Below are 27,578 nucleotides of genomic sequence, written 5' to 3'. Positions count from 1 at the left end.
CTGTGCAGGCAGAATCACCACCGTGTGTCAGCTGATTGTCACAGCTGACATCCGGTGCTATGTGCTGGGAGCGGTCCCGCACCGCTCCCAGCACATTAACCCACAAAATGCTGCGATCGATGACAAGATGAGGTAAGCGCCGTTACTTACCTCCTCACTGGGGTCCCGCGCTGTCTGTCTGGTTGTTATGTGACCCGGAGGTCATCATGACGACATCCGGGTCACCAGACAGCAGGAAGATACTTTATTCATGCGCAGTGCACGATCACAGTATCTTCTGCCTGTGCAGCGCTGACAGGCTGTATAGCACAGGGATGGTGCTGCATCCACATGCTATATAGGCGATCAGCCTGCAAAAAGTGAAAGTCCAATAGTGTGAAAACGTGTAAAAGTTAAAAAAGAATCAGAAAGTGAAAAAAAAAAAATTGTAAAAATATAAAAATAAAAATAAAAAAAATATTCCCCAAAAATTAAAATATATTGTACCCATCAATAAATATTATTATGAAAAAAAAAAACAATAAAAGGACATATATTTGGTATCACCACATCCGGAACGACCTGACCTATAAAACTGTCCCACTAGTTAGCCCGTTTAGTGAACATGGTAAAAAAAAAAAAAACAAAGCAAAAAACGATCCTTTATCATCATACTGCCAAACAAAAAATGGAAAAAACGCGTTCAAAAAGATGAATGCAATAAAAATGGTACCGCTGAAAACGTCATCTTGTCCCGTAAAAAACAAGCTGCTATACAGCGCCATCAGCTGAAAAATAAAAAAGTTCTAGCACTCAGAATAAAGCGATGCAAAAAATATTCTTTTTTCTCTAAAATAGTTTTTATTGTGTAAAAGCGCCAAAACATAAAAAAATATATAAATGTGATACCGCTGTAAACGTACTGACCTGAATAATAAAGCTACCTTATCAATTTTACTACATGCGGAATGGCATTAAAAAACAAAACAAAAAAAACAACTATTCCTGAATTGTTGGTTTTGGTTTATTCTGTCTCCCAAAAAGCAATAAAAAAATGCCACGTGCTTGAAAATGGTACTATTAAAAACGGCAACTCGTCCCGCAAAAAACAAGCCATCACATTACTCTGTTGGCTGAAATGTGGAAAAATTATAGTTCTCAAAATATGGCTATGCAAAAACTAGTATTAGCAAAAAAAATGAGTCTTTTAGTGTGTGACAGCTGTCAGTAATAAAAAATCTGGTATCGCTGTAATCGCACCAACCCAAAGAATATAGTCGTCTAATCACTTATACGGCATGAGGAAAGGCGTACAAAATAAACTCTAGGGTTAGGATTGCGCTAGGGTTAGGATTGTGTTAGGGTTGGTCTAGAGTTAGGGTTGTGCTAGGGTTAGGATTGGGATAGAGTTAGGGATGTGCTAGAGTTAGGGTTGTGCTAGGGTTAGGGATGGGTTACGGTTAGGGTTGTGCCATGTTAAGGGTTGTGCTAAGGTTAGGGTTGTGCTAGGGTTATGGATGGGTTAGGGTTAGGGTTGTGCCATGTTAAGGATTGTGCTAGGGTTAGGGTTGTTCTAGGGTTAGGGTTAAAGTTGTGCTAGGGTTATGGTTAGGGTTGTGCTAGGGTTAGAGTTAGGGTTGTTGTAGGGTTAGGGTTAGGGTTGGTTGTACTAGGGTTAGGGTTGTTTTGGGGTTGGGATTTTTTCAAAAGTAAAGAAAAAAAGTGCCGATATGGTGACTAGTTCAAGTGTTCGCTACTTGAGTTTGCATTGGGTGCTTGAATATGCACCGAGTATGGGGGTGCTCGATTGAAATGCTTGAGTCTCCGCCCCATATGCTTCGCGGCCAAAAAAACTGGCGGGGATTGCCTGCCATGCACGAGTGATCCCTGCATGGTTTTTTTGGGTGACTAACAACCGTAAAACATGCGGGGAGGGGACACGAACATGTCACTCAAGCACCCGCGATACCTGGTGCATTCTTGAGTACCCAATGCAAACTCAAATAGTGAGCACTTGCGCCCAAGACTAATGACAGTTTATTGAATATGATCACCTAATGTTATCAATTTCTGTGTCGTACCTCTGGGTTCAAATTGTTTACTATACCCCTTGATAAAATCCTTGAGGGTTCTAGTTTACAAAATGGGGTCACTTGTGGGGGGTTTCCACTATTTAGACGCATCAGGGGCTCTCCAAACGTGACATGGTATCCGCTAATTATTCAAGCAAATTTTACATTCAAAATGAAAATTTGGCGCTCCTTCCCTTCAGAACCCTGCCGTGCGAACAAACAGTGGTTTGCCCCCACATATGGGATATTGGCGTGCTCAGGAGAAATTACACAATTTTTGGGTCAATTTTTTCTTGTTACCCTTGCAAAAATAAAAAAATTGGGGTCTAAATAACATTTTTGTGAAAAAAAGTTTATTGTTGATTTTTTTCTTCCACTTTCCAAAAATTCCTGTGAAGCACCTGAAGGGTTAATAAACTTCTTGAATGTGGTTTTGAGCATAGTAAGGGGTGCAGTTTTTAGAATGGTGTCACTTTTGGGTATTTTCTGTCATAAAGGCCCCTCAAAGTCACTTCAAATGTGATGTGGTCCCTAAAAAAATGGTTTTGTAAATTTTGTTGGAAAAATGAGAAATCGTTGGTCAACTTTTAACCCTTGCCAAAAAAAATTGGGTTCCAAAATTGTGCTGATGTAAAGTAGACATGTGGGAAATGTTATTTATTAACTATTTTGTGTGACATATCTCTCTGATTTAAGGGCATGAAAATTCAAAGTTTGAAAATTGTGAAATTTTCTAAATTTTCTCCAAATTTCTGACTTTTTCACAAATAAATGCTAGTCAGATCGAAGAAATTTTACTACTGTCATGAACTACAATATGTCACGAAAAAACATTCTCAGAATCATTGGGATCCGTTGAAGCATTCCAGAGTTATTACCTCATAAAGTGACAGTTGTCAGAATTGTAAAAATTGGCCTGGTCATTAACGTGCAAACCACCCTTGGGGGTAAAGGGGTTAAAGTTGGGTGGAAATAGGTCTTCCAAATGGACAATGACCCGAAGCATACTGCCAAAATGGTAACAAAGTGGCTTAAGGATAACAAAGTCAATGTTTTGGAGTGGCCATCACAAAGCCATGATCTCAATCCTATTGAAAATTTATGGGTAAAGCTGAAAAAGCATGTGAAAGCAAGGTGACCTACAAACCTGGATCAGTTACACCAGTTTTGTCAGGAGGAATGGGCCCAAATTCCGACCAACCATTGTGAGAAGCTTGTGGAAGGATATCCCAAACGTTTGACCCAAGTCATTTTGTTTAAGCGCAATGGTACCAAATGCTAATGAAATATTTGTAAACTTTTGACTTTGCAGTAAGTAATAAAAATGCCTTAAAACATTCTCTCTCTCTCTCATTATTCTGGCATTTGGCAAATATAAAAAATTGTGGTAATCCAAATTGACCTAAAACAGGAAAGGTTTATTCTAATTTCAAGTCAGATATTGAGAAAAGCATGCATATGTGTCTTTTTATATAGTGTATGTAAACTTCTGGTTTCAACTGTATATGTGGTCCAAAAGAGGGGGACTTTACATCTAATTGATAATACTGTAGAGGATATGTTAAGGGGATTGTTGCAACAAATTATTAAAATGGAACCCTGGGTCCGCGATGCAGCCTAGAAGGCTGCGGCCGAACACCCACATGGAAAGAATGTAAAACAACTAACTAATGTATAATTCCCCCTAGTGGTACTAAGCACCGGGACAGGAAAGGATTCGCAATATCTCTGCTAACTGCACGAGAGATGTGCGACAAATAATGTAGCCGTAGCTCTGTTGACTGCACAGAGACTACGCAGCAGGCGCTAGGAAGTTTGTGACTCACGCCGGAGTGTACATGCTCCCAGCCAGTGTGTGATCAGCGTGCGGAGTAACTCTCCAAATGGCTAGCAGGCGGTGCCAGGGATACAGAACCCGCAGTCTTCTCGGGGTGTATAGCAACCCCCTTGCCGGAGCCAGACTGCCAAACGGGAACTACCTGACTAAGCACATCTAAGCCTGCCTGAGCGACCTGTGCTAATCAGCTGAGCGAACTCTGGCATCGGCAGGTCACAGAGAGAGCAGCTAGGAGCACGTGGAGCCCAAACAGGCAAGCGTCCACACAAGAACACAACCTAAACAGAATGATCAGAGCACACCACCATGCTTGTGGTCAGGCTATTTAAAGAATTAGCCCTGCCCACAGTCGCATTATTGGTCGCACTACTGATGACTTCACCCGCGGCCAATCAGGCGGTACCGGGTCACCGGATCAGCTGACACCAAACCACCAATCACGGTCCGCCATGTCACGGGCATGCTCAGTGCAGTGCACACTGGACTTAGGCTGTAGCAGCCCTGTTCCTCTCCACAACCTATGCTTAACACTACTAGGAACAAAGACCCGAGAGACATCTCGTGCACTAGCTAGACGTTGGGACTGATGGTGATGCTGAGCAGCATCTGCCCTGGCTGGACCAGAATGGGAGACCACAGAATCCACTTTTGATTCTGACCCAATTTCAGATCCAGCCAACGCCCCACACCTAACAGGACATTGTGGCCTGCACTCACCAGCTGTGTGGTAACGGTTGAGACAGAGTAATTCCGTACCACCAACTCACCAGTGTAGAAGAGAGTGGTTCCTACTACATTCGTAGTAAGCGCCCAAATCAAAGAACTTTACAGGAATGTACCATGTGATTTGGGCAGTACCAAGTGCGCAGGGAACTAAAGGGAGTCAGTGCACATCGACTTCTAGTGATTCAGCACCCTCATCGAAGTGGTGTACAGGAATGTGGAGCATGATGAGGGAGGTAGTAAACCACAAATATGTCCATGCGTAGTGGTTCCTGTGCAAAATGATTCTTGTGCCAAACAGTTTCTGCTGCCCAAGCCTATAGGGCGTTGAATGTAGAGGACGCTCATATGTCAGACCACTGGCTCCTCTGTCCAGCAGATCCTGCTGCATTCAGTTCATGCATTGAAGCGTTGATGAGAAAAGCTGGAGAAGAAGGTCTGCATCATCCAATCGCCCTGCACTGTGTCCTGCAATCAGCAGCGTGGCAAAGAGCGGCTCCTGCTACACTGAACTATGGTTTGACTGAGCTGCTCTAAATGCACTCAGCGTCCTGAATATTTTGTGTATTGGAAATCACTGATAACTTTGCATTACAACTTTTATTCCTAATTCGACTAAGTCATTTTTGTGAGTATGGATATTTAAGTGGATGCATTTTCTATTACAGTCATTGTCCAGGGACAGGTTGTGTACTATTATATTATACTGTACGTGTGATCTCCTGTAAAAGAACACCTGGAAATGCACAGCAGACAACAGTCCTTCTTATAAAGAAGGAGTTGATTCCACATCTTATCCTTAAAACAGCAAACTTGGAAATAAAAGATTTAACTGGATTGTTTGAGCTATTATGACATCAAGCGGTGGAAAACAATAACCACACTGAGATATTTTAGGGCACAAAAAATGTGCCTTTATCTTATTTCTATATACTGGAATTTTTTTTTCTGTTTCAGAGTTCTTAATGGCTGTTAGGGAGTCACAAAGTTGCATTATAAAATGCCGAAAGCCACCACTAGGAGGAGCCCAGTACATAGAGGATTCTTTAGCTCAAGTTAAACATCTATGAGCGACCACTAGTGGTGGAAAAAATAATTTACCAACTTAATATCCCTTGAGTGGCTCAGGTATAAGGGACCCTCCCACTAACAACGCATTTGGTGAACTACTCTCCAGTAAAGATTCGCTTTGAAGCTAATTGAATTTGCTTTGAATTTCACAAAAATATTTGACTAAGCCAGAATTCTTTTTGCTTTGTTATATCATTGACACAAATCCAGCAATCCCATTTTACTTAATTCAAAACGGCCAGGAAGAGAATAGAAAACAAAAATCATCACTCGGTCCGCCGTCCAATCCCTCTCCAGTACGGTTGGTTTCTTCAGTCTGGTCACCAGTGAAGTCTTCCCTAGGCCATCTTCAGAGTATTCCAACTTCTCGCATTTTTGCCATGTTCTCGTGCCCACCATCTTAGCCATACCATGACACATAATGACACGACATACATCTCATGAAGTCATGCCTTAGTCAGCTTATGAAACGACAAATATGTCAGATGTTGGAATACACCGAAGATGGCCCAGTGAAGATCACACTGGTGACCGGACCAAAAGAATGTGATAAGACCAGACAGTATTGAGGCTTCCCAGTGGGACTGGTGAGTGTTTTTTTTCTATATTTATTCATTACGTGAATCAGATTTTTTAGCCAAATTCGAACAAACTGCTGAGTTTGAATCACTATTCTGTGTATTCATCTTATGTTATCACAATAGCTCATCTTCTGTTTTTCAGGAAAACCTTTCAATAACCTTAGAAATGTGAATTCTGCTGTAGCCAATATAATTGTGTCCATACTGCTCAATGAGAGATATGACTATGAGGATCCCACCATACTGAAGCTTGTGGACCTAATTAATGAAAATACAAGACTCTTTGGGAGCCCCCTGGTCCGGATAAGTCCATCTTATATGTTTGATTCGTAAAATATTATACTCAATTTAATACAATTAGGGCTTTATCATAAAATCAATCACTATTTTAAAGGGTATGTCCACTTTTGTTGTTTTTAATGTCATAATGCATCTAAAATTAAAAATTAAGCAGCAAATAGTGAATTATAAATATGAAAATTCCTGTATGCAGAAGATCTGCTGCACATTGTGTTTTCATGGTTACAGACAAGAAACAAACCTATTATTACACACCTGTGCCGGTTCTGTGCGCTTCTCGCTTCACCCTGATCCGCTTGACTCTGCTGTGCTCTATATCAGGCTTTTCTAGTGGCCTGGTGTGCTCCCATGTGATCATCTGCCTAATGCCTATGTAGGGCTTGTCAAGACACACAACCGTATCTGGGTATTAAGACTGTTAGTTTCATGGTGTCTTGTCTGCCTGAAGTGTCCAGTGTATCTAGTACCTGCTCCATAACTGCTCTCCAGTGTATTGTTTGCCTGCAGCCTTCAGTACTTATAGTACCTGCTCCATAACTTCTTTCCGGTGTCTGGTCAACCTGCGGCCTCCAGTGCTTATAGTCCTTTTCTCCCATGTGCCTTACTTTCCTGCTGCACTGACGCTCGCGGCCCAGGTGCCCACTTGGACTTAGGGCTTGAAGGATCCATCTTATCAGGTGAGCTGAAACAGAATACCAAGACCATGGATCCCAAAGTTGCAGCAACAACAACACTATTGCCATGGGAAATGGACTCAGAACTTGTCCAGGCTGTGGAAAATCTCACAGCCCATATGGATGCAGTGACTCAGACTCCAGTAGTGTCTCCACCAGCTCCTCAACACATGCCACACCCAAATCAAAAATATTCTGTTGGGAAACAGCTCCACATTTGTCTATGCCTGCACAATTTAATGGAGATCCTAAATCCTACCAGGGTTTTGAGAATCAATGCACTATACACTTTGAATTGTGCCCTCAGCGTTTGCCTTTTGGCATATATTTTTCTTTATTGCCTGGAGATGCTTTACCGTGGGCTGAGCCATTGTGGAAGTGAGACAACCATATGAAGCATTCTCTACCTTCCTTTCTGACTGCATTTCATCGAATGTTTGATGAACCAGGTCGTGTTCACTAAACTGCTGATTCTATACTACGGCTATGGCCACGGATCCACTATCAGTATTTTATCAGTATTCGGTCAGTATTCTTTCTCATGAGTGGCTGCCAAAACCAAGAGTTGATGATAAATGCAGAATTGGTACACTTGTACCTTTTGGTGCATTATACTTTTTCTCTGATTGTTCCTCAACTGGTCTTGGCTCCCACTCCTGAGAAAAAATACTGACCAAATACTTGGCTCCCACTCCTGAGAAAAAATACTGACCAAATACTGATAGTGGGCCATGGCCTAAGACAGGGGATTAACTCAGGGGGGAGTTATGATATCCAGTTTCATACCCTGCCTCCTAAATTGGCCTGGAACAATGACCCTGTCCTGGCTGTGTTTTACTCTGACCTGTCCAATCGTATCAAAGATGAACTTGCGAGTGTAACATATCTGGTGACGGGCTTGCATAGTGCACCATCTCCCACTATGCAAGATCGCAAACTTGATCTCCAGTCCAGTCTGCTAGCCTGGCTTCTATTCATGCTGTCTGCTTGTCTCTGTTCTGACTGCTTAGGGCGGCGGCCCGGTTACTTCCTGTTTCTTGTAGCTGCTGTGGGCACACCCCTAATGTGTCCCCAGCCTCTTGCTGTCTGTCACTTGATATTTAAACCAGCTCTACCTTGGAGCTGATGCCTGAGCAACTCTTATCCTCAGAGGGCTTCTTGCCTCTGATGTGCCAGGTCCTGTTCTGTTTTTCCTGCCTGTCCGCCTTCCTGGAGGCTGTATTCACTGGCCTGTCTGAACACGCTCCTAGCCTGTTTGTCCTGCCTTCTGGGGGCCGCATACCCAGACCTGTTATCTGAGTCTTCCAGCCTGTTTGTCCGCCATTCTGGGGGCCGCATACCCAGACTCGCTCCTGTATCTCGCTGCAGTGTCAGTTCCTGTCTGAACACTCAGTTCCTGTCTGAACACTCTCCTAGCCTGTTATCTGGTTTTCTCTATGTCCGTACCTTCCCTTTTTATGCAGAGTCTGAACCTGCACCTAACTCCTACTCATTGTCGCTGTACTTCCGTTTGTGAGTTTAGAGTCCACTCGCTACTTCATTGCAAGTACCTTGAGTGTATCTGGTTCTGCTTTTCCCTTCCAGTCTGTTCAGTGTGAACAGAGCCCTGTCCTCTCTGCCTTGCTCACCACTCCGGCGGTTCCTGCCTGCTCTGCGTTGCTCACCGCTCCGGCGGTTCCTGCCTGCTCTGCCTTGTTCACCGCTTCGGCGGTTCCTGCCTGCTCTGCCTTGCTCACTGCTCCGGCGGTTCCTTCCTGCTCTGCCTTGCTCACCGCTCCGGCGGTTCCTGCCTGCTCTGCCTTGCTCACCGCTCCGGCGGTTCCTGCCCGCTCTGCCTTGCTCATCGCTCTGGCGGTTCCTGCCTGCTCTGCCTTGCTCACCACTCTGGTGGTTCCTGCCTGCTCTGCCTTGCTCACCGCTCCGGCGGTTTCTCCCTACTCTGCTTGCTCACCGCTCCGGCGGTACCTCTCTGCTCCGCCTTGCCCACCGCTCCAGCGGTTCCTCTCTGCTCTGCTTGTCTACCGCATCTGCGGTTCTGTTCCTGAATCCCAGTCTGTACTGGATCCTATCCAGCCTGTGCTCCAACCTGCTAGTACCTCCCCGTCTGCACGCCAGCTGTACTTGTCAGTACCCTCCTGTCTGCATACCAGCCATGCCCGCCAGTATCCTCTTGTCTGCACTCCAGCCGTGCCTGTCAGTGCCCACCTGTCTGCATGAGAGCCGTGCCTGCCAATACCCACCTGTCTGTGTACCAGCCTAACCTGCCTGTTCCTGTATTCCCCAGTGTGGGTCAACAGCCGTATCCGGGGTCTGGCCTGGAGTAGCACCTGGTCCCTATGCCCGGTTCCTCCCTGGTGCACGGCGTCGTTAGCCGTCGTGCAACCTTGGTCGGATCGGGTAGATACTTAGTTACGCCCTTCCAGGCACTCTCCGGTTCATGGCACAGTGGAATCACTAAATCACGCACACGCCAGTCAGCACGGGCGTGTGCATAACAGCGAGTAGAGATTTGCCTCACTTGACAATTTAATTTCCCTTGCTACTCACGTGGACATGTGTTTTCATGTGTTTTAAAGAACTATCTAGGGAAAAAAAAACTTTGATACTAGTGTCTCTCCTCAAAGAGAATCTTCAAAATCCCCACCCTAGACTAGCCGCATTTGAACCTATGCAACTCCGTCAGAAGAGACAGGCTGAAAGATCCCATCAACTTTCACAAGGACTCTGTTTATATTGTGGTATACTGTGGTAAATGGGATCACTCTCACACAGACTGTTCCAAAATGAAGGCCAAGCAGGGAAACTTCAGCCCCTAGGAGAAAAAGGAGGTATTGCCCTGGGAGTAATTCTGTCCTCCACTAAATAAATTACTCATGTCTAGGTCTGTTTCCTTTGTTTCCTCTGTGTTCACAGGACAAGCACTCATTGACTCTGGAGAAGCAGAGAATTTCATGGACTTTTCTTTGGCAAAAAAAATCTGAATATTCCTTTTGCTTCCCTGCAGATGCATCTAATGTTAACCTCTGCTAATGACTGCAATTCCTGGGGGTCATATCCAATTCCAGATAGACAAGGTAACTCTTCCGATTGGTGCACTACAGGTTGAAGACATTTATTTTTTAATTTTGTCACTCTCTGATGCACAAGTACTTTTGGGAGTTCTGTGACTGTGGCTCAAGTCATCGACTGGTTCACTGACCATATCTTCCAGTGGGGTCCATATTGTTTTCGCAGTTGTCTCAAAACTGTATCCCAGCTTTCTCCTGTGAAACTCTGCTCTGTATCTACTGCCTCCAATTTGCCTGCACTGTATCAGAACTTCACAGATGTCTTCTCCAATCAGGGGGCTGAGACACTAATGACTCATCAGCCATATGAATGTGCCATTCACTTTTTTCTGGGTATGGAGCTGCCCAGAAGAATAGTTTACTGTTAGAACTCTCCTGTTAGGTTTTTTTTAGTTTGCTGGTCACATGACCATTTTTTGCCTATTTAATCCGGCTCCGCCCTCCTGGCCTTGCTGGACTTCATTGCATTTACTACTCTTGAGCTAGCTTGGTGCTCTGTTGCCGTTCTCTGTTAGTTTTGCTAGGTCTTCTGACCTCTATGCTTTTTGTTGTGTGTTTGTCTTTGACTGCTACCATTTCTGCTAGGAGGTGTCCAACTTATCCCAGTCCCTAGTTCTTGTAGGGATCCCTCCCTCACATCTATAGGTCTTCGTACAGACTAGCCGAGGACTTTAGCGTGTCTGATCGCAGGATCAGGTTCCCCGTTACATCGTAGGGATCTAGTTTAGTTCTATTGTAGGGACAGATCTCCTGTCTTTCCTTAGTCTCTGTAGCAGATCATAACAGTAAGTCCAGCCCTAAAAGAAAAAAAAAATAAATAAAATTTTCTCCAAGGAAAGACCTCCAGTTTTCCATCATGGTCTCGGTGCAAGATTTGGCTCAACGCTTGCAGGGACTCTCTCTGGAAGTGGCCAAGCTCCAACAACACGTGAGTAGCTGTTCTGGAGTACATTTTGTTGACCCAAAGGTACTTCTGCCTGATCTATTTTTTGGCGAACAACAAGATTTTTTTTCTTTTAAAAATGCTTGTTTATTGTATTTTCGTTTGAGACCCGGATCCTCTGGTGATGAATCACAGCGCATAGGGTTCATGTCACTTTTGCGCAAAGATCCTCAGGGATGGGCCTTCTCTCTCCAACCTAGTGATCCGTGCTTTAGATCAGTGGATAGTTTTTTTTCTGCTTTGGGTTTGTTGTACAATGATCCTGATCATGTCTCATCTGCTGAGTCTGAATTAAGACGTTTGAGGCAGGGATCAGGTAATGTGGAAAAATATTGTTCTCACTTCCGTCGGTGGTCTGCCCAGGTGGGGTGGAACGATTCAGCTTTGAAAAGCTTGTTTCTTGCAGGGCTAGGTGAAAGGGTTAAGGATTTACTGATTGCTTATCCCACACCTGGAAACTTGCAGGAGGCAATGCAATTAGCTATACGGGTGGACAGGAGACTGCGTGCAAGGGTTAATGAGAGCAAATCCTCTGCTATGTCAGCTCCGAGTCCTGAGAGGGTCTGTGCTGACAATGGAGAGCCGATGGAGATTGGGGCGATGGCACCCCGCTCTCAGGAAAAAGACCGCAGGCTTTCTGAAGGCTTGTGCTTCTATTGCGGAAATTCTGGTCATTTTATTAAGAACTGTGTGCTTCGTATGAAGAAAGAAAAAAAAATGGTCAGTCATGCCCGTATTGCCTGTTTAAATTCTAAGGGAGTATTCCTATCTGCCACTACTGCTGCTCAGGATGAATTAATTGAATTTCGGGTATTTGTGGATTGTGGTTCTACTCTGAATGTGATTGATGGGGGATTCTTGGAAAAACTTAGATTAGAACCTAAAACTTTGTCATCCCCTATTGCTGTGGTTTCTGTTGATGGCTCTCCCTTGAAGAGTGTTACTCACAAGGTCTGTGAATTTCCCCTCACTATTAATGGTATTCATCAAGAGAATTTGGATTTGGTGGTATTGGATAATTTGCCTTCTCCGGTAATATTGGGGTTACCCTGGTTAAAATTGCACAATCCTGTACTGGATTGGTCTACCAATGAAATTAAGTCCTGGAGCCCTAAGTGTTATGACAAGTGTTGTAACGGGCGCATTGCTGCTGTGGAAAAAGGGGAATTACCTGTACCTATTCAGGATTTTTGGAGAGTTTTTTCTGAGGAGGAGTCACAAATTTTGCCTCCCCATAGAGACTATGATTGTACCATTGAATTTGTCCCTGGAGCGACTCTTCCTAAAAGTCGTTTATTTAATCTTACTATTCCTGAGAGAAAGGCTTTGGAGGAATACATACAGACAAGCTTGGCCGCCGGTCACATTAGGCCTTCCAAGTCTCCTGTGGCTGTTGGATTTTTTTTTGTAAAAAAAAGAAGATGGCGGTTTACGTCCTTGTCTGGACTTTCGTGAGATTAATAAAATTACTGTACGCAATCCTTACCCACTGCCATTGATTCCTGATTTATTTAACCAGTTAGTGGGGGCCAAGTGGTTCACTAAAATTGATCTCCGGGGGGCATACAATTTGTTGCGCATGAAGGAGGGTGATGAATGGAAGACTGCTTTTAACACTCCTGTGGGTCATTTTGAGAACCTGGTTATGCCTTTTGGTCTCACCAATGCTCCAGCATTTTTTCAGAATCTTATTAATGACATCCTTAGACCTTTAATCGGCAAAAATGTGGTTGTGTATTTGGATGACATTCTGATTTATTCGCCTGATCTGGAGTCTCATTGGCGGAGCGTGCGTGAGGTATTACAGTTATTAATGGACAATTCGCTTTTTGCTAAGCTGGAGAAATGTGAGTTCGCTGTACAGAGAATTAGTTTTTTGGGCTACATTATTTCCAGTGAAGGTTTTGAGATGGACCCGGTTAAAGTTCAAGCTGTGCAGGAATGGCCTAGGCCTATTGGTTTGAAATCGATACAGAGGTTTTTGGGTTTCGCCAATTATTACAGAAAATTCATAAAAAATTTTTCTATTATTGTCAAACCGCTGACCGATCTCACCAGGAAAGGTGCTAATGCGGTTCAGTGGACTTCTGAGGCCATTGAAGCTTTTGTGTTTCTAAAGGAGAGGTTCACCTCTGCTCCCATCCTTATGCAGCCTGATGTGACTAAGCCGTTTTTGGTTGAGGTTGATGCTTCTTCTGTGGGGGTCGGTGCGGTGTTGTCTCAGGAAAGCAAGGATGGAGTACATCCCTGTGCCTTTTTTTCAAAAAAATTTTCTGAAACTGAACTTAATTACGATATTGGTAATCGGGAATTGCTGGCGATTAAACTCGCATTTGAACACTGGCGTCACCTCTTGGAAGGTGCTGAATTTCCCATTCAGGTTTTCACTGATCATAAAAATCTGATCTATCTTGATGCTGCCAAGCGCTTGAATGCCCGTCAGGCTAGGTGGGCACTTTTTTTCTCGCGGTTTAATTTTTCCGTTACTTACATCCCGGGTACCAAGAATGTTAAAGCGGATGCTTTGTCTCGCAGCTTTTCTCCCATGGTTGGTGTTGAGGAGGAAGAGGAGACCATTTTACAAGAAGGTGTTGTGATTGCTGCTTTGGACTCCGTTTTGGAGGATGAGATTCTTAAAGCTCAGGAGAATGCCCCATCTAACACTCCCTCTGGGAGGTTGTTTGTGCCTAGGACCTTTAGGAGAGATTTGTTTGTTGAGTGTCATGAGTCTCGGTTGGCAGGTCATCCAGGAATTTCTGAGACCAAGAGACTTGTGGGTCGCAGTTTTTGGTGGCCTGGATGGCAGAAGGAAGTCATTAAGTGGGTGCGCCAATGTACTGTGTGTGCAAGATCAAAGTCTTCGCATGCTCCTGCTGCGGGGTTGCTTTGCCCTCTGGAGGTTCCTAGTGCACCTTGGACACATCTGGCTATGGACTTTATTACTGACCTTCCCCCCTCTGAAGGTTTCACGGTCATCTGGGTGGTTGTGGACCGTTTTAGCAAGATGTGTCACTTGGTTCCCTTCATCAAACTGCCTTGCGCTAAGACACTCGCTAAGGCCTTTGTCAAGGAAATTGTCAGACTACATGGTGTTCCTACTGACATTGTTTCTGATAGGGGACCTCAGTTCGTGGCTCATTTTTGGAGTGCCTTTTGTGACAGGTTGGGAGTTCATTTGTCGTTTTCATCCTGAGTCTAATGGCCAGACAGAAAGGAAGAACCAGGATGTTGAGCAGTTCTTGCGTTGTTTTGTGGCAGACAATCAAGAGGGGTGGTCTGAGTTTCTGCCACTTGCTGAATTTGCTCTTAACAACCATACATCCTCTTTTGCTGGGTGTTCGCCTTTTTTTTGTTGTTCTGGGAGACATCCATCTTTTGGGTCATTCTCCAAATTGGTTTCGGCTGTGCCTGAGGAGGAGAGTTTTTCCGGTGATTTGGAGAGAGTTTGGATGGATGTGCGTGGTAATCTTCAGAAGGCTAACAAAAAATCTAAGAGGTACTTTGATAGGAAACGGCAAGAGGTTTTGTTTGCTGTTGATGACATGGTTTGGTTGTCCTCTAAGAATCTACGATTGAGGATTCCTTCTAAAAAATTGGGTCCCAAGTTCATAGGGCCCTTTAAGGTGCTTCAGATAGTTAACCAGTCTGCGGTTAGGTTGGAGGTTCCTACGTCCTGGAAGATTAACCCAGTGTTTCATGTTTCTCTGTTGAAAAAAGCTGATGTGTCGGATGGTGACGCCTCTGCCACTGTTCCTCCGGTGGTGGAGTACGGGGAATATGAAATTTCCCGCATCCTAAATTCTAGACGGTATAGAGGGAGTTTGCAGTATCTCGTCGCTTGGAAGGGTTTCGGACCTGAGGATAACTCATGGGTGAGGGCGGATGATGTTTCTGCTTCCAGACTTGTCAGAGCGTTTCACAGGAGGTTTCCTGGTAAGCCTGGGCCTAGGGGATCCGGAGGATCCTCTTAGAAGAGGGGGTACTGTTAGAACTCTCCTGTTAGGTTTTTTTTAGTTTGCTGGTCACATGACCATTTTTTGCCTATTTAATCTGGCTCCGCCCTCCTGGCCTTGCTGGACTTCATTGTATTTACTACTCTTGAGCTACCTTGGTGCTCTGTTGCCATTCTCTGTTAGTTTTGCTAGGTCTTCTGACCTCTATGCTTTTTGTTGTGTGTTTGTCTTTGACTGCTACTATTTCTGCTAGGAGGTGTCCAACTTATCCCAGTCCTTAGTTCTTGTAGGGATCCCTCCCTCACATCTATAGGTCTTCGTACAGACTAGCCGAGGACTTTAGCGGGTCTGATCGCAGGATCAGGTTCCCCGTTACATCGTAGGGATCTAGTTTAGTTCTATTGTAGGGACAGATCTCCTGTCTTTCCTTAGTCTCTGTAGCAGATCATAACATTTACCCTATATCTCTCCCAGAGACTAAGGCAATGTTTGCCTACAATAAAGATAACCCAGAGAAGGGATTTGTCCACGCCCGGTCCCCAGCCACCAGGTGGCGGCCGGGTGTCCATACTCGGTCCCCAGTCGCCCAGTGGCCGGGTGTCCACACACAGTCCCCAGCAGCCTGGGGGCGGTCGGGTGTCCATAAACGGTCCCCAGCCGCCCCTATTTCTCCTTGGAAGTTCCCCCCAGACTTTTCTTAGCCAGGCCTGCTTTAGGGCAGCATTGGACGAGCCCACCAGAGAACCAGACTCCTCCAGTGGGCCATGGCTTCTCCATCAGGGGAGTTTAGAGTGCCAAGGTGAGGAGCATGATGATGATGATAGAAGTTAGCATCTGCTTTGTTTTCTTGGAATGCAAGCGTAAGTGTGCAACCTGCCACCCACCCATCCCCAGGCTGCAATACCATACTGCTAGATTGCACTTGAAATGGGGCCTTTTAGTTTGGAGGAGGTCGAAGCTGGCCACTAACTCAGGGCTGCTTTGGCAGCGAGGTATCCATACTCAGTCCCCAGCCGCCTGGCGGCCGGGTGTCCATGCTTGGCCCCCAGCTGCCAGGGTGCGACCTGGTGTCCATGCTCGGTCCCCATCCGCCCCGCAGCCGGGTGTCCTCACACGGTCCCCAGCCGCCTGGGGGTGGCCGGGTGTCCATAAACGGTCCCCAGCTGCCCCTATTTCTCCTTGGAAGTTCCCCTCACACTTTTTTAAGCCCGGCCTGATATAGGGCAGCATTGGACGAGCCCACGAGAGAACCAGACTCCTCCAGTGGGCCCTGACTTCTCCATCAGAGGAGTTGAGAGTGCCAAGGTGAGGAGCATGATGATGATGATAGAAGTTAGCATCTGCTTTGTTTTCTTGGAATGCAAGCGTAAGTGTGCAACCTGCCACCCACCCACCCCAAGGCTGCAATACCATACTGCTAGCTTGCACTCGAAGTGGGGCCTTTTAGTTTGGAGGAGGTCGAAGCTGGCCACTACCTCATGGCTGCATTGGCAGCAAGGTATCCATACTCAGTCCCCAGCCGCCCGGCGGCCTTGTGTCCACGCTCGGTCCCCAGCTGCCCCTATTTCTCCTTGGAAGTTCCCCCCACACTTTTCTTAGCCCGGCCTGCTTTAGGGCAGCATTGGACGAGCCCACCAGAGAACCAGACTCCTCCAGTGGGCCCTGGCTTCTCCATCAGGGGAGTTGAGAGTGCCAAGGTGAGGAGTAGTGTTGAGCCACCCCCGTAGTGTTCGGGTTCGGTTCGGTTCGTCGAACACCGGGATGTTCGAGGAACTGTTCGTCGAACTGTTCGTCGAACACCTTAGAACACCGTGGAACACCGTTAAAACCAATGGCAGGCAAACAAAAACACATAGAAACACATAGAAAACACCTTCAAATGTGTCCAAAAGCTGACAAACTGCTCAGAAGACGCTCTCTTTAAAAAAGCCGGCCGGCAATTCAGCAGCGGCATACACCGGTACCCGACAATTTAGACAAGAAGGAATAGAGCATCACACATAGATTAGATAGATAGAAACATGTCAGTCACACATATAAGAAGCACAGTGACAGTGTTGCTTACTGTACTTGTCATTTAGTGTAAAGGATTTATTAAAAAAAATAATAGTGTTTTCGTGCACCGTCTCTTTAAAAAAGCCGGCCAGCAATTTAGCAACGGTACCTGACAATTTATAACAGAAAGAATAGAGCATCACACATAGATAGATATAAACATGCCAATCACATATATAATAAGTACAGTGACAGTGTTGGTTACTGTACTTGTCATTTAGTGTAAAGGATTTATTTAAAAAAATAATAGTGTTTTCATGCACCGTCTCTTTAAAAAAGCCGGCCGGCAATTCAGCCTCGGTACCCGACAAGTTAGAATGGAAGGAATAGAGAATCACACATAGATTAGATAGATAGAAACATGTCAGTCACATATATAAGAAGTACAGTGATAGTGTTGATCACTGTACTTGTCATTTAGTGTTAAAATAAAGGATTTATTAAAAAAAAAATTGGCGTGGGGTTCCCCGTAATTTTAGTCTCTAGCGGAGGTTAAGCAGACGGCTGGGGCAGATGTTTGAAGCCTGGGAAGGGGGTAATACCCACGGAGCTTCCCAGGCTACTAATATCAGCCCCCAGCTGAATACCTAGCCTTTACTAGCTATTAAAATGGGGGACCCCCCAAAAATATGACGTGGGGTCCCCCTATTTAAATAGCTAGCAAAGGCTAAGCAGACAGCTGGGGGCTGATATTAATAGCCCAGGAAGGGTGCCATGAATATTGGCCCCCTCCCAGGCTAGAAACACCAGCCGTCAGCTTTCCCAGAAATGGCGCATCCGTAGGATGCGCCAAATCTGGCACTTAGCCTCGCTCTTCCCACTGCCCTGTAGCGGTGGCAGTGGGGTAATAGGGCTGGGGTTGATGTCAGCTTATAATGCCAGCTGACATCAAGCCCAGGTTAGTAATGGAGAGGCGTCTATAAGACACCCCCATTACTAACCCCATAGTCAAAGTTAAAAGAAAACACAAACACCCAGAATAAAGTCCTTTAATTGAAATGAAGACACATTCCTTTATTGTTCTAAATTAAACCATACTTACCACCACGCCAATTCCAGCTGAAGCCAACGATCTCCTGCAATAAAAGTAAAATAATAAAGCAACCTCATCCTTACCTTTCCATGGTTCCCACGACAGCTTCAGCTCTGCTACATCGAGATGACAGGCTGGACCGCAGCGTTCTGCTGCGGTCCAGCCTGTCATCTCGATGTAGCAGAGCTGAAGCTGTCGTGGGAACCATGGAAAGGTAAGGATGAGGTTGCTTTATTATTTTACTTTTATTGCAGGAGATCGTTGGCTTCAGCTGGAATGGGCGTGGTGGTAAGTATGGTTTAATTTAGAACAATAAAGGAATGTGTCTTCATTTCAATTAAAAGACTTTATTCTGGGTGTTTGTGTTTTCTTTTAACTTTGACTATGGGGTTAGTAATGGGGGTGTCTTATAGACGCCTCTCCATTACTAACCTGGGCTTGATGTCAGCTGGCATTATAAGCTGACATGAACCCCAGCCCTATTACCCCCTGCCACCGCTACAGGGCAGTGGGAAGAGCGAGGTTAAGTGCCAGAATTAGCGCATCCTATGGATGCGCCATTTCTGGGGCGGCTGATGGCTGGTGTTTCTAGCCTGGGAGGGGGCCAATATTCATGGCACCCTTCCTGGGCTATTAATATCAGCCCCCAGCTGTCTGCCTAGCCTTTGCTAGCTATTAAAATAGGGGGACCCCACGTCATTTTTTTTGGGGGGGGTCCCCCATTTTAATAGCTAGTAAAGGCTAGGTATTCAGCTGGGGGCTCATATTAGTAACCTGGGAAGCTCCGTGGGTATTACCCCCTTCCCAGGCTTTAAATAAATCCTTTATTTTAACACTAAATGACAAGTACATTAAGCAACACTGTCACTGTACTTCATATATGTGTCTGACATGTTTCTATCTATCTAATCTATGTGTGATGCTCTATTCTTTCTATTATAAATTGTCGGGTACCACTGCTGAATTGCCGGCCGGCTTTTTTAAAGAGACGGTGCATGAAAACACTATTATTTTTTTTGATAAATCCTTTACACTAAATGACAAGTACAGTAAGCAACACTGTCACTGTACTTCGTATATATGTGGCTGACTTGTTTCTATCTATCTAATCTATGTGTGATGCTCTATTCTTTCTGTTCTAAATTGTCGGGTACCGGTGTATGCAGCTGATGAATTGCCGGCTTTTCATGTTTCACTGTTGGCACTGTTCCCATCGATTTGGGCAATCACTGTAATGCCACAACCACCATGGCTGTGGCATTACAGTGAGTGGCAGGCAATCCCTGCATGATTGGTGCTCAAAATAGCGCCAGACATGCAGGACACGCTTTTGGTGCACGAACAGTTATCGAACATAACCTCGAACAGCCGAATGTTTTGCAAATCGTTCGGGTTCGTCGAACAACTCGAACACCGCCCAAAACAGCTCGAATTTGAGATTGGCGAACAGTTCTAGTCGAACACCGCTCATCTCTAGTGAGGAGCATGATGATGATGATAGAAGTTAGCATCTGCTTTGTTTTCTTGGAATGCAAGCGTTTGTGTGCAACCTGCCACCCACCCACCCCCAAGATGCAATACCATACTGCTAACTTGCACTTGAAATGGGGCCTTTCAGTTTGGAGGAGGCCGAAGCTGGCCACTATCTCATGGCTGCTTTGGCAGCGAGGTATCCACACTCAGTCCCCAGCCGCCCAGTGGCCGGATGTTCATACTCAGTCCCCAGCCGCCCCGCGGCCGGGTGTCCACACATGGTCTTCAGCCACCTGGGGGCGGCCGGGTGTCCATAAACGGTCCCCAGCTACCCGTATTTCTCCTTGGAAGTTCCCCCACACTTTTCTTAGCCCGGCCTGCTTTAAAGTAGCATTGGACGAGCCCACCAGAGAACCAGACTCCTCCGGTGGGCCTTGGCTTCTCCATCAGGGGAGTTGAGACTGCCAAGGTGAGGAGCATGATGATGATGATACAAGTTAGCGTCTGCTTTGTTTTCTTGGAATGGAAGCGCATGTATGTAGTAGCTGCTAGGCCTGAGGTGGTCAGCGTTTTGGCACATATCCTACCTCCTCCGTGGATTACTGTATGTTTTCCTGCTACTCTCCCAGTTCTATGACTCCCGTTAAAACAAAGCTTCTGGTGATGAATGATGGATGAGTTGGTGGCAAATGAGAAAAAGCAGGAGGAACAGGGACCATTCACATCAATATCAGGCCAGTCAACTACACATTTCTTGTAGGATATGTTTCTGTACCAAATGGAGCGTTTTGGCTACATGCAGTGGGTGCAATGCCTACGAAAAATTTCGAGGCACTCCAATGCCCCTTGGAAGTGACATGGAGGTCAGAGGGCCTTAACTAAACCTTTATTTCCATTTATAGCAACTGGGTCTCCTGTGCACTGTTGGCCTAAGCAGTGAATGGAAGGCTTTACAAAAATTATGAGGAACTTCAATGCCCCTTGAAACAGACGTGGATTACAGCATGCTAAAAACCTTCTACCCATTAATGGGGAGTGGGTCTCCCTTAGTGTCCGCCTCTGCATTGAAAAGCAAAAGCAGACTAAAATTATTAGGAAATGCAATGCCCGTTGGAAGAATGGTGGAGGTCGCAGTGAAATAAAAAGACAATATCAATGCCCCTTGAAAAAGTGGTGGAGGTCACAGTAGCTTAACAAGACAGTTTTAATGCCCTTGGGAGAAGTGGTGGAGGTCGCAGTAGCTTTACATGACGGTTTTAATGCCCCATGGAAGAATGGTGGCGGTCACAGTGGAATAAAAAGACACTATCAATGCCCCTTGAAAAAGTGGTCGAGGTCGCAGTAGCTTAACAAGACGGTTTTAATGCCCCTTGGAAGAGACGTTGAGGTCGCAGTAGCTTAACAAGGCAGTTTTAATGCCTCTTGGAAGAGACGTGGAGGTTGCAGTGGAATAAAAAGACAATATCAATGCCACTGGGAAAAGTGGTGGAGGTAGCAGTAGCTTAACGAGACAGTTTTAATGCCCCTTGGAAGAATGGTGGAGTTCGCAGTAGCTTAACAAGACAGTTTTAATGGCCCAGGGAAAAGTGGTGGAGGTCGCAGTAGCTTAACAAGACGGTTTTAATGACCCTGGGAAAAGTGGTTGAGGTCGCAGTAGCTTAACAAGACGGTTTTAATGCCCCTTGGAAGAGACGTGGAGGTCGCAGTAGCTTAACAAGACGGTTTTAATGCCCCTTGGAAGAGACGTGGAGGTCGCAGTGGAATAAAAAAACTATATCAATGCCCCTGGGAAATGTGGTGGAGGTCGCAGTAGCTTAAGAAGACAGTTTTAATGCCCCTGGGAAAAGTGGTGGAGGCCGCAGTAGCTTAACAAGACGGTTTTAATGCCCATTGGAAGAGACGTGGAGGTCGCAGTGGAATAAAAAGACAATATCAATGCCCCTGGGAAAAGTGGTGTAGGTCGCAGTAGCTTAACGAGACGGTCTTCATGCCCCTTACAAGAGCAATGCAGTACAGCATATTAAAAACATTATTCCCGTTATTGGGGAGTGCGTCTCCCATAGTCTTTGCCTATGCCTTCCAAGCAAAAGCGGCCAAACATTAGGACGGAGGAACTTGCAATGCTGGCAACATGGACCACGGTGACCCTGGTGTTATAGTGGTGGTGGAGGATGAGGATAAGGAGAAGAGCAAAATACAGCCGAAATGAGGAAGCACATACCCATGTGTGGGTGTGAAGTGGTGCATGGGAATACACCTCCCGAAATAACACAGTGGATTTGACTTTATGTTACTCTGCTGCCATTTGGTGGTGATGAGAAGTCTGGCCCAATCCAGCCCTTGTTCATTTTGATAAGGATCAGTTTGTCAGCATTGTCAGTTGACAGGCGAGTGCGCTTATCAGTTATAATTCCCCCAGCGGCACTAAAAACACGCTCCGATAACACGCTAGTGGCAGGGCCGGCCAGGACCTCCAAGGCGTACAGAGCGAGTTCATTCCAAGTGTCCAGCTTGGATACCCAATAATTAAAAGGCACAGAGGAATCACAGAGGACGCTGGTACGGTCGGCAAGGTAATCCCTCATCATCTTTTGAAACTTACCACTCCTTGTAAGAGTATCCCGCGCCTCAGGGCCTGTAAGCTGGGCGGGTCTCAGAAAACTGTCACAGAATGTTGACAGTGTTCCCCTGCCTCTGCTGTATTGGAGTTGCATCTCTCTTGCCTGTACACCTTGGTTGGTCAACGAACTGTGATCTCTGCCGCTAGCGTGTTCAGATGGGAAATTTTTAATAGTTCTGCAGCAAGGGCCTTCTGGTACTACCCCATTTTTGTAGACCTCTCCACCTCAGGAATAAGAGAGTGAAAGTTCTCCTTGTAGCGGGGGTCTAAAAGTGTCACCAACCAGTAATGACTGTCACCCAACATTTTGATAATGCAAGTGTCATTGTTAAGGCAGCGTAACATAAAGTCAGCCATGCGTGCCAAGATGACAACTGACCATGCTCTCCTTCTCCTCCTCCTCCTCCCCCCTGTCCTCAGGCCACCCACGCTGAACCGACGGTATGACAGTTGTACAGGTACTTCCGTCTACAGCGCATTATACCAGGTCCTGTTCTTCCTCCTTCTCCTCCTCCTCCTCTCCCTCATTGTCCCCCAATGCACGTTGGGATGAGATGATGCTGGGCTGTGTGTAATCGCCCATTACGGGTTCTTGATCCATCTCATCATACTCTGGCTGCAATGCCTTCTCTTTAAATCTCTGCAGAGAGCATTGCAAAAGACCGGCAAGTGGGATGCTGACGCTAATGTTGGTGTCATCGCCACTCACCATCTTGGTGGACTCCTCAAAGTTTGTCAGGATGGTTCATATGTCAGACATCCAGGTCCACTCCTGAAGTCTTTTGTGTGGAGTCTGACCTTTGCAACATGTGGAGGGTAGAGTTCCAACGTGTGGGGACATCACACACCAGTCGGTGTGCCGGTAGCTGCAAACGCTGCTGCAACACAGCAAGGGCGGCGGAAGCTGTAGCCGACTTGCAAAAATGAGCTGACAGGCCGCGTACGTTGACGAGCAGATCTGGCAACTTGGGGTACGATTTAATAAACTGCTGAACCACGAGGTTAAGCACATGAGCCAGGCATGGTACGTGTGTGATCTCGCCTCGCCTCAGAGCCGCCACCAGGTTACGGCCATTGTCACACACGACTATGCCTGGACGTAGGTTCAGCGGTCTCAGTCACAGATCTGCCTGCTCTTTCACAGCTCTTCACAACTCACAAGCAGTGTTAGGTTTATCACCTAAGCTTATGAGTTTCAGCACAGCCTGTTGCCGCTTGGCCGAGGCAGTACTGAAGTGCTTTCAGCTAGTAACTGATGTGGTGATATCTGAGATGGAGGCTGAGCATGAGGAGGAGGAGGACGATGATGCGCAGGAGCTGTACACTGTGGGGACAACTCTGACTGACATAGGGCCCGCAATCCTCAGTGTTGGGAGGATGTGTTCCTTCCCAAGATCCGACTGTGTCCCGGCTTCCACTATGTTTAGCCAGTGTGCCGTCAGGGAGATGTACCGTCCCTGGCCACAAGCACTTGTCCACGTGTCCGTTGTCAGGTAGACTCTCCCAGCAACTGCGTTGTTGAGGGCACAGCAGATGTTTTGGGACACATGCTTGTGCAGAGCGGGGATGGCACACCGGGCAAAATAGTGTCGGCTGGGGACCGAGTACCGAGGGATGGCCACCGCCATAAGGTTCTGGAAGGATTCCATCTCCACCAGCCTAAAAGGCAGCATTTCCAACGCAAGCAGTCGTGAAATGTGCGAATTTACGACTGTGGCCTGTAGGGCGTTGGCTGTGAATTTGCGCTTTCGTTCAAAGCTCTGGGATATGGACAATTGAACGCTGCGGTGGGGCATGGACGTGGACATTGATGCTGTTTCTTGAGAAACTGCCATAACAAGTGAAGACTGAGAGGAGGGGGCATCTTTGCATGCAATATGGACAGGGGATTGCCTTGCACACACAACAGGGGGTTCTATTACACGCACAACAGCGGAAGAAGCAGTGGTGACACCCACTGACACTGGTCGTGGACCCTTGGGCTCACCCCACAAAATCGGGTGCTTTGCTGACATGTGCCAGATCATGCTGGCGGTGGTCAGGCTGGTAGTTTTGTTACCCCTGCTGATGCTGGCATGGCAGGTGGTACAAATGGCCTTTTTGGGGTTATCAGCAGAGTCTTTAAAAAAATTCCAGACTCTGGAAGACCTACCGGTTGTACTGGCAACGTACCTCGTGTTGGTGTTACGGGGAACTGTTGCCCGCCTTCTGTGTGCGGCTACCACACTGCTTCTTCCTGCCTGTTGGGGTACTCTGCCTCCCTCCCCCTGTGTGCTGCTGGCCTCACTCTGCGTGTCCTCCTGCCACGTTGGGTCAGTTACTAGATCATCCACCACCTCCTCCTCTTCCACTTGCACACCACTATCCTCCTCCTCACTTCGTGGCAATTGTGTCTCGTCATCGTCCACCTCTTGTGACAAATTGCCAGCGTCGACTTCCTGTGACCTTGGCTGTTCAAATATTTGGGCATCGCTACATGGGATCTCCTCTTCCACCACTTCAAGCGGAGCAAGCGAGGGGCACAAATCTGGAAATGGACCAGTGAACAGCTCTTCAGAGTGTCCAACTGTGGGATCAGTTGCTGTCTGACGACACTCGGCATGGTGGGATCAGGGTGAGGAGGAGTATGCGGTCGAGACTCACGGCTACTAAAACTTGTCCGTGTTTAAGACAGACCGGAGGTGGTGGTGCCCATGTAACTGGAAGTATTATCTGCTATCCAATTAATAACCTGTTCACACTGATCAGTTGCAATACTGGTGTTGTAGTGTGCTTCCCTAGTAATTCAGTCAAGAAGTGGGAGCGAGAAGATGTGGCTGTTGGTTGTGGCACATTTTCACTTTGGCCACGGTCCAGTCCTCTACATGCACCATCACCAGAACGTCCCGTTCCATGTCCCTTGCCACGTGCCTTGCCCATTGTAAATGAAGCAAAATAGCTTACACTCACACTATCAATGGAAAAAGGGTAATAGAAAGGAGATTTGAACCGTGGAAGAGGAAAACCACAGTTCTATTTGTCTGGCCTACATCAGAATCTTTTAAACAGATATATTTGTGACTGAACAGACAGGGAGGCACTACTACTGCTTTTTCTTACGTAAAACAGGCCAAAAGCAGGATATTACCAGGATTTGACCAGTGGAACTGCAAAACCACAGTACAATTTATCTGGCCTACACCAGACCCATTTAAGCAGATATATTGGTGCCTGACCAGTCAGGGAGACACTATTACAGTTTTTTTTTACGGCCAAAAATGCCAAAAGCAGGATAATACAGAGATTTGACTCGTGGAACTGCAAAACCACAGTTCTATTTCTCTGGCCTTCACCAGACTCTTTTAAACAGATATAGTCAGGGATACACTATTACAGTTTGTTTTTACGGCAAAATATGCCAAAAGCAGGATAATACAGAGATTTGACCCGTGGAACTGAAAAACCACAGTTCTATTTCTCTGGCTTTAACCAGACTCTTTTAAACAGATATATTGGTGTCTGACCAGTCAGGGAGACACTATTACAGTTTTTTTTACGGCAATAAATGCCAAAAGCAAGATAATAAAGAGATTTGATCCGCGGAACAGCAAAACCACAGTTATAGTTATGTGGCATACACCAGAATCTTTTAAACAGATATATTGGTGTCTGACCAGTCAGGGAGACACTATTACAGTTTTTTTTTGTACGGCAAAACATGCCAAAAGCAGGATAATACAGAGATTTGACCCGTGGAACTGCAAAACCACAGTTATAGTTATGTGGCGTACACCAGAATCTTTTAAACAGATAAATTGGTGTCTGACCAGTCAGGGAGACACTATTACTGTTTTTTTTATGGAAAAAATTGCCAAAAGCAGGAAAATACAGAGATTTGTCCCATGGAACTGCAAAACCACAGATATAGTTATGTGGCATACACCAGAATCTTTTAAACAGATATAATGGTGTCTGACCAGTCAGGGAGACACTATTACTGTTTTTTTACGGCAAAAAATGCCAAATGCAGGATAATACAGAGATTTGACCCATGGAACTGCAAAACCACAGTTATAGTTATGTTGCCTACACCAGACTCTTTTAAACAGATATATTGGTGTCTGACCAGTCAGGGAGACACTATTACAGGTTTTTTTTTACGGCAAAAAATAACAAAAGCAGGATAATACAGACATTTGACCCATGGAACTGCAAAACTACAGTTCTATTTCTCTCGCCTACACCAGACTCTTTTAAACAGATATATTGGTGTCTGACCAGTCAGGGAGACACTATTACAGTTTTTTTTACGGCAAAAAATGCCAAAAACAGGATAATACAGAGATTTGACCCATGGAACTGAAAAACTACAGTTCTATTTCTCTCGCCTACACCAGACTCTTTTAAACAGATATATTGGTGTCTGAACAGTCACAGACACACTCAATTTTTTTTTTGGGGGGGGGGTACACCAAAAGGTTAATAAGATGTGTATTTGTACAGTCTGACTGAGAAAAAAAAAGGATTTAAATGAAAAAAAAAAGGATTTTTCCTGGCCCCTGAGACCGGGGTGATAAGTCTAGCAATTTGACCAACAGGAGCACACAGAACTGTAATGCAGCGTTTGCTGGTATAAACACTGCGTCTCCTATACAGCCTGCCTGCCTGTCTGATATTTGGGATGGATATTAGTCCTGAGAAGGACTGTTTGTTTGATTTGGCAGGCTTTAGAGACCCTACACTAACTATTTCGGAGTATGAATCTCTCCCTAGCTCAGCAGCACTGACTCTACACTGGCTGATCCGGAGCGACTGTGTCCAAGATGGCGGCACCCGGTTTTAAGTACTCGAGGTGATGCTGTGCGGCCAGCCAATCACTATAATGCCAAAAAACAACATGGCTGCGGCATTACAGTGACTGTCTGGCAATCCCTGCATGTTCATTGGCTCTGTAAAGAGCGCCAAACGTGCAGGGCGGAGACCCGAGCTCCCGCCCGAGTAACCCGGAAAAGCTCGGTGCTCGCCGAACATCCCGAGTCGTGAGATGCTCGGGTGAGTAACGAGCAGTATCGAGCATGCTCGCTCAACACTAGTGATGATAAATAATAAATAATGTAATCACTCTTACCTATGCTGAGTGGTAGTGGTAGCCTGGATGCCAGTTTGTGCTGGGAGAAGATAACAGCTACAGTGCCAGAGTTCCTGAGTTCTGAACTA

General features: G+C 45.9%; 1 protein-coding gene and 1 long non-coding RNA gene across 3 annotated transcripts in view; one reads left to right on the top strand and one right to left on the bottom strand.

The window, feature by feature from the left end:
* LOC141258828 (cytochrome P450 2B11-like) overlaps nt 1-27,578 on the top strand; it is an 83,452-nt gene that overhangs the window by 8,235 nt on the left and 47,639 nt on the right. Inside the window, exon 4 of the mRNA XM_073673994.1 lies at nt 6,406-6,560. Within this exon, the coding sequence (XP_073530095.1) occupies nt 6,406-6,560 (155 nt within the window). The remainder of the gene's footprint in view (nt 1-6,405; nt 6,561-27,578) is intronic.
* LOC141258830 (uncharacterized) overlaps nt 1-27,578 on the bottom strand; it is a 153,384-nt gene that overhangs the window by 94,732 nt on the left and 31,074 nt on the right. The window lies entirely within an intron of this gene.

This window comes from Phyllobates terribilis, unplaced genomic scaffold (assembly GCF_046119375.1).
Source record: "Phyllobates terribilis strain yellow unplaced genomic scaffold, ASM4611937v1 Scaffold_3__8_contigs__length_932513732, whole genome shotgun sequence".
In the NCBI taxonomy this organism is placed as follows: Eukaryota; Metazoa; Chordata; class Amphibia; order Anura; family Dendrobatidae; genus Phyllobates; species Phyllobates terribilis.
This window is presented reverse-complemented; position numbering and strand designations above follow the sequence as displayed.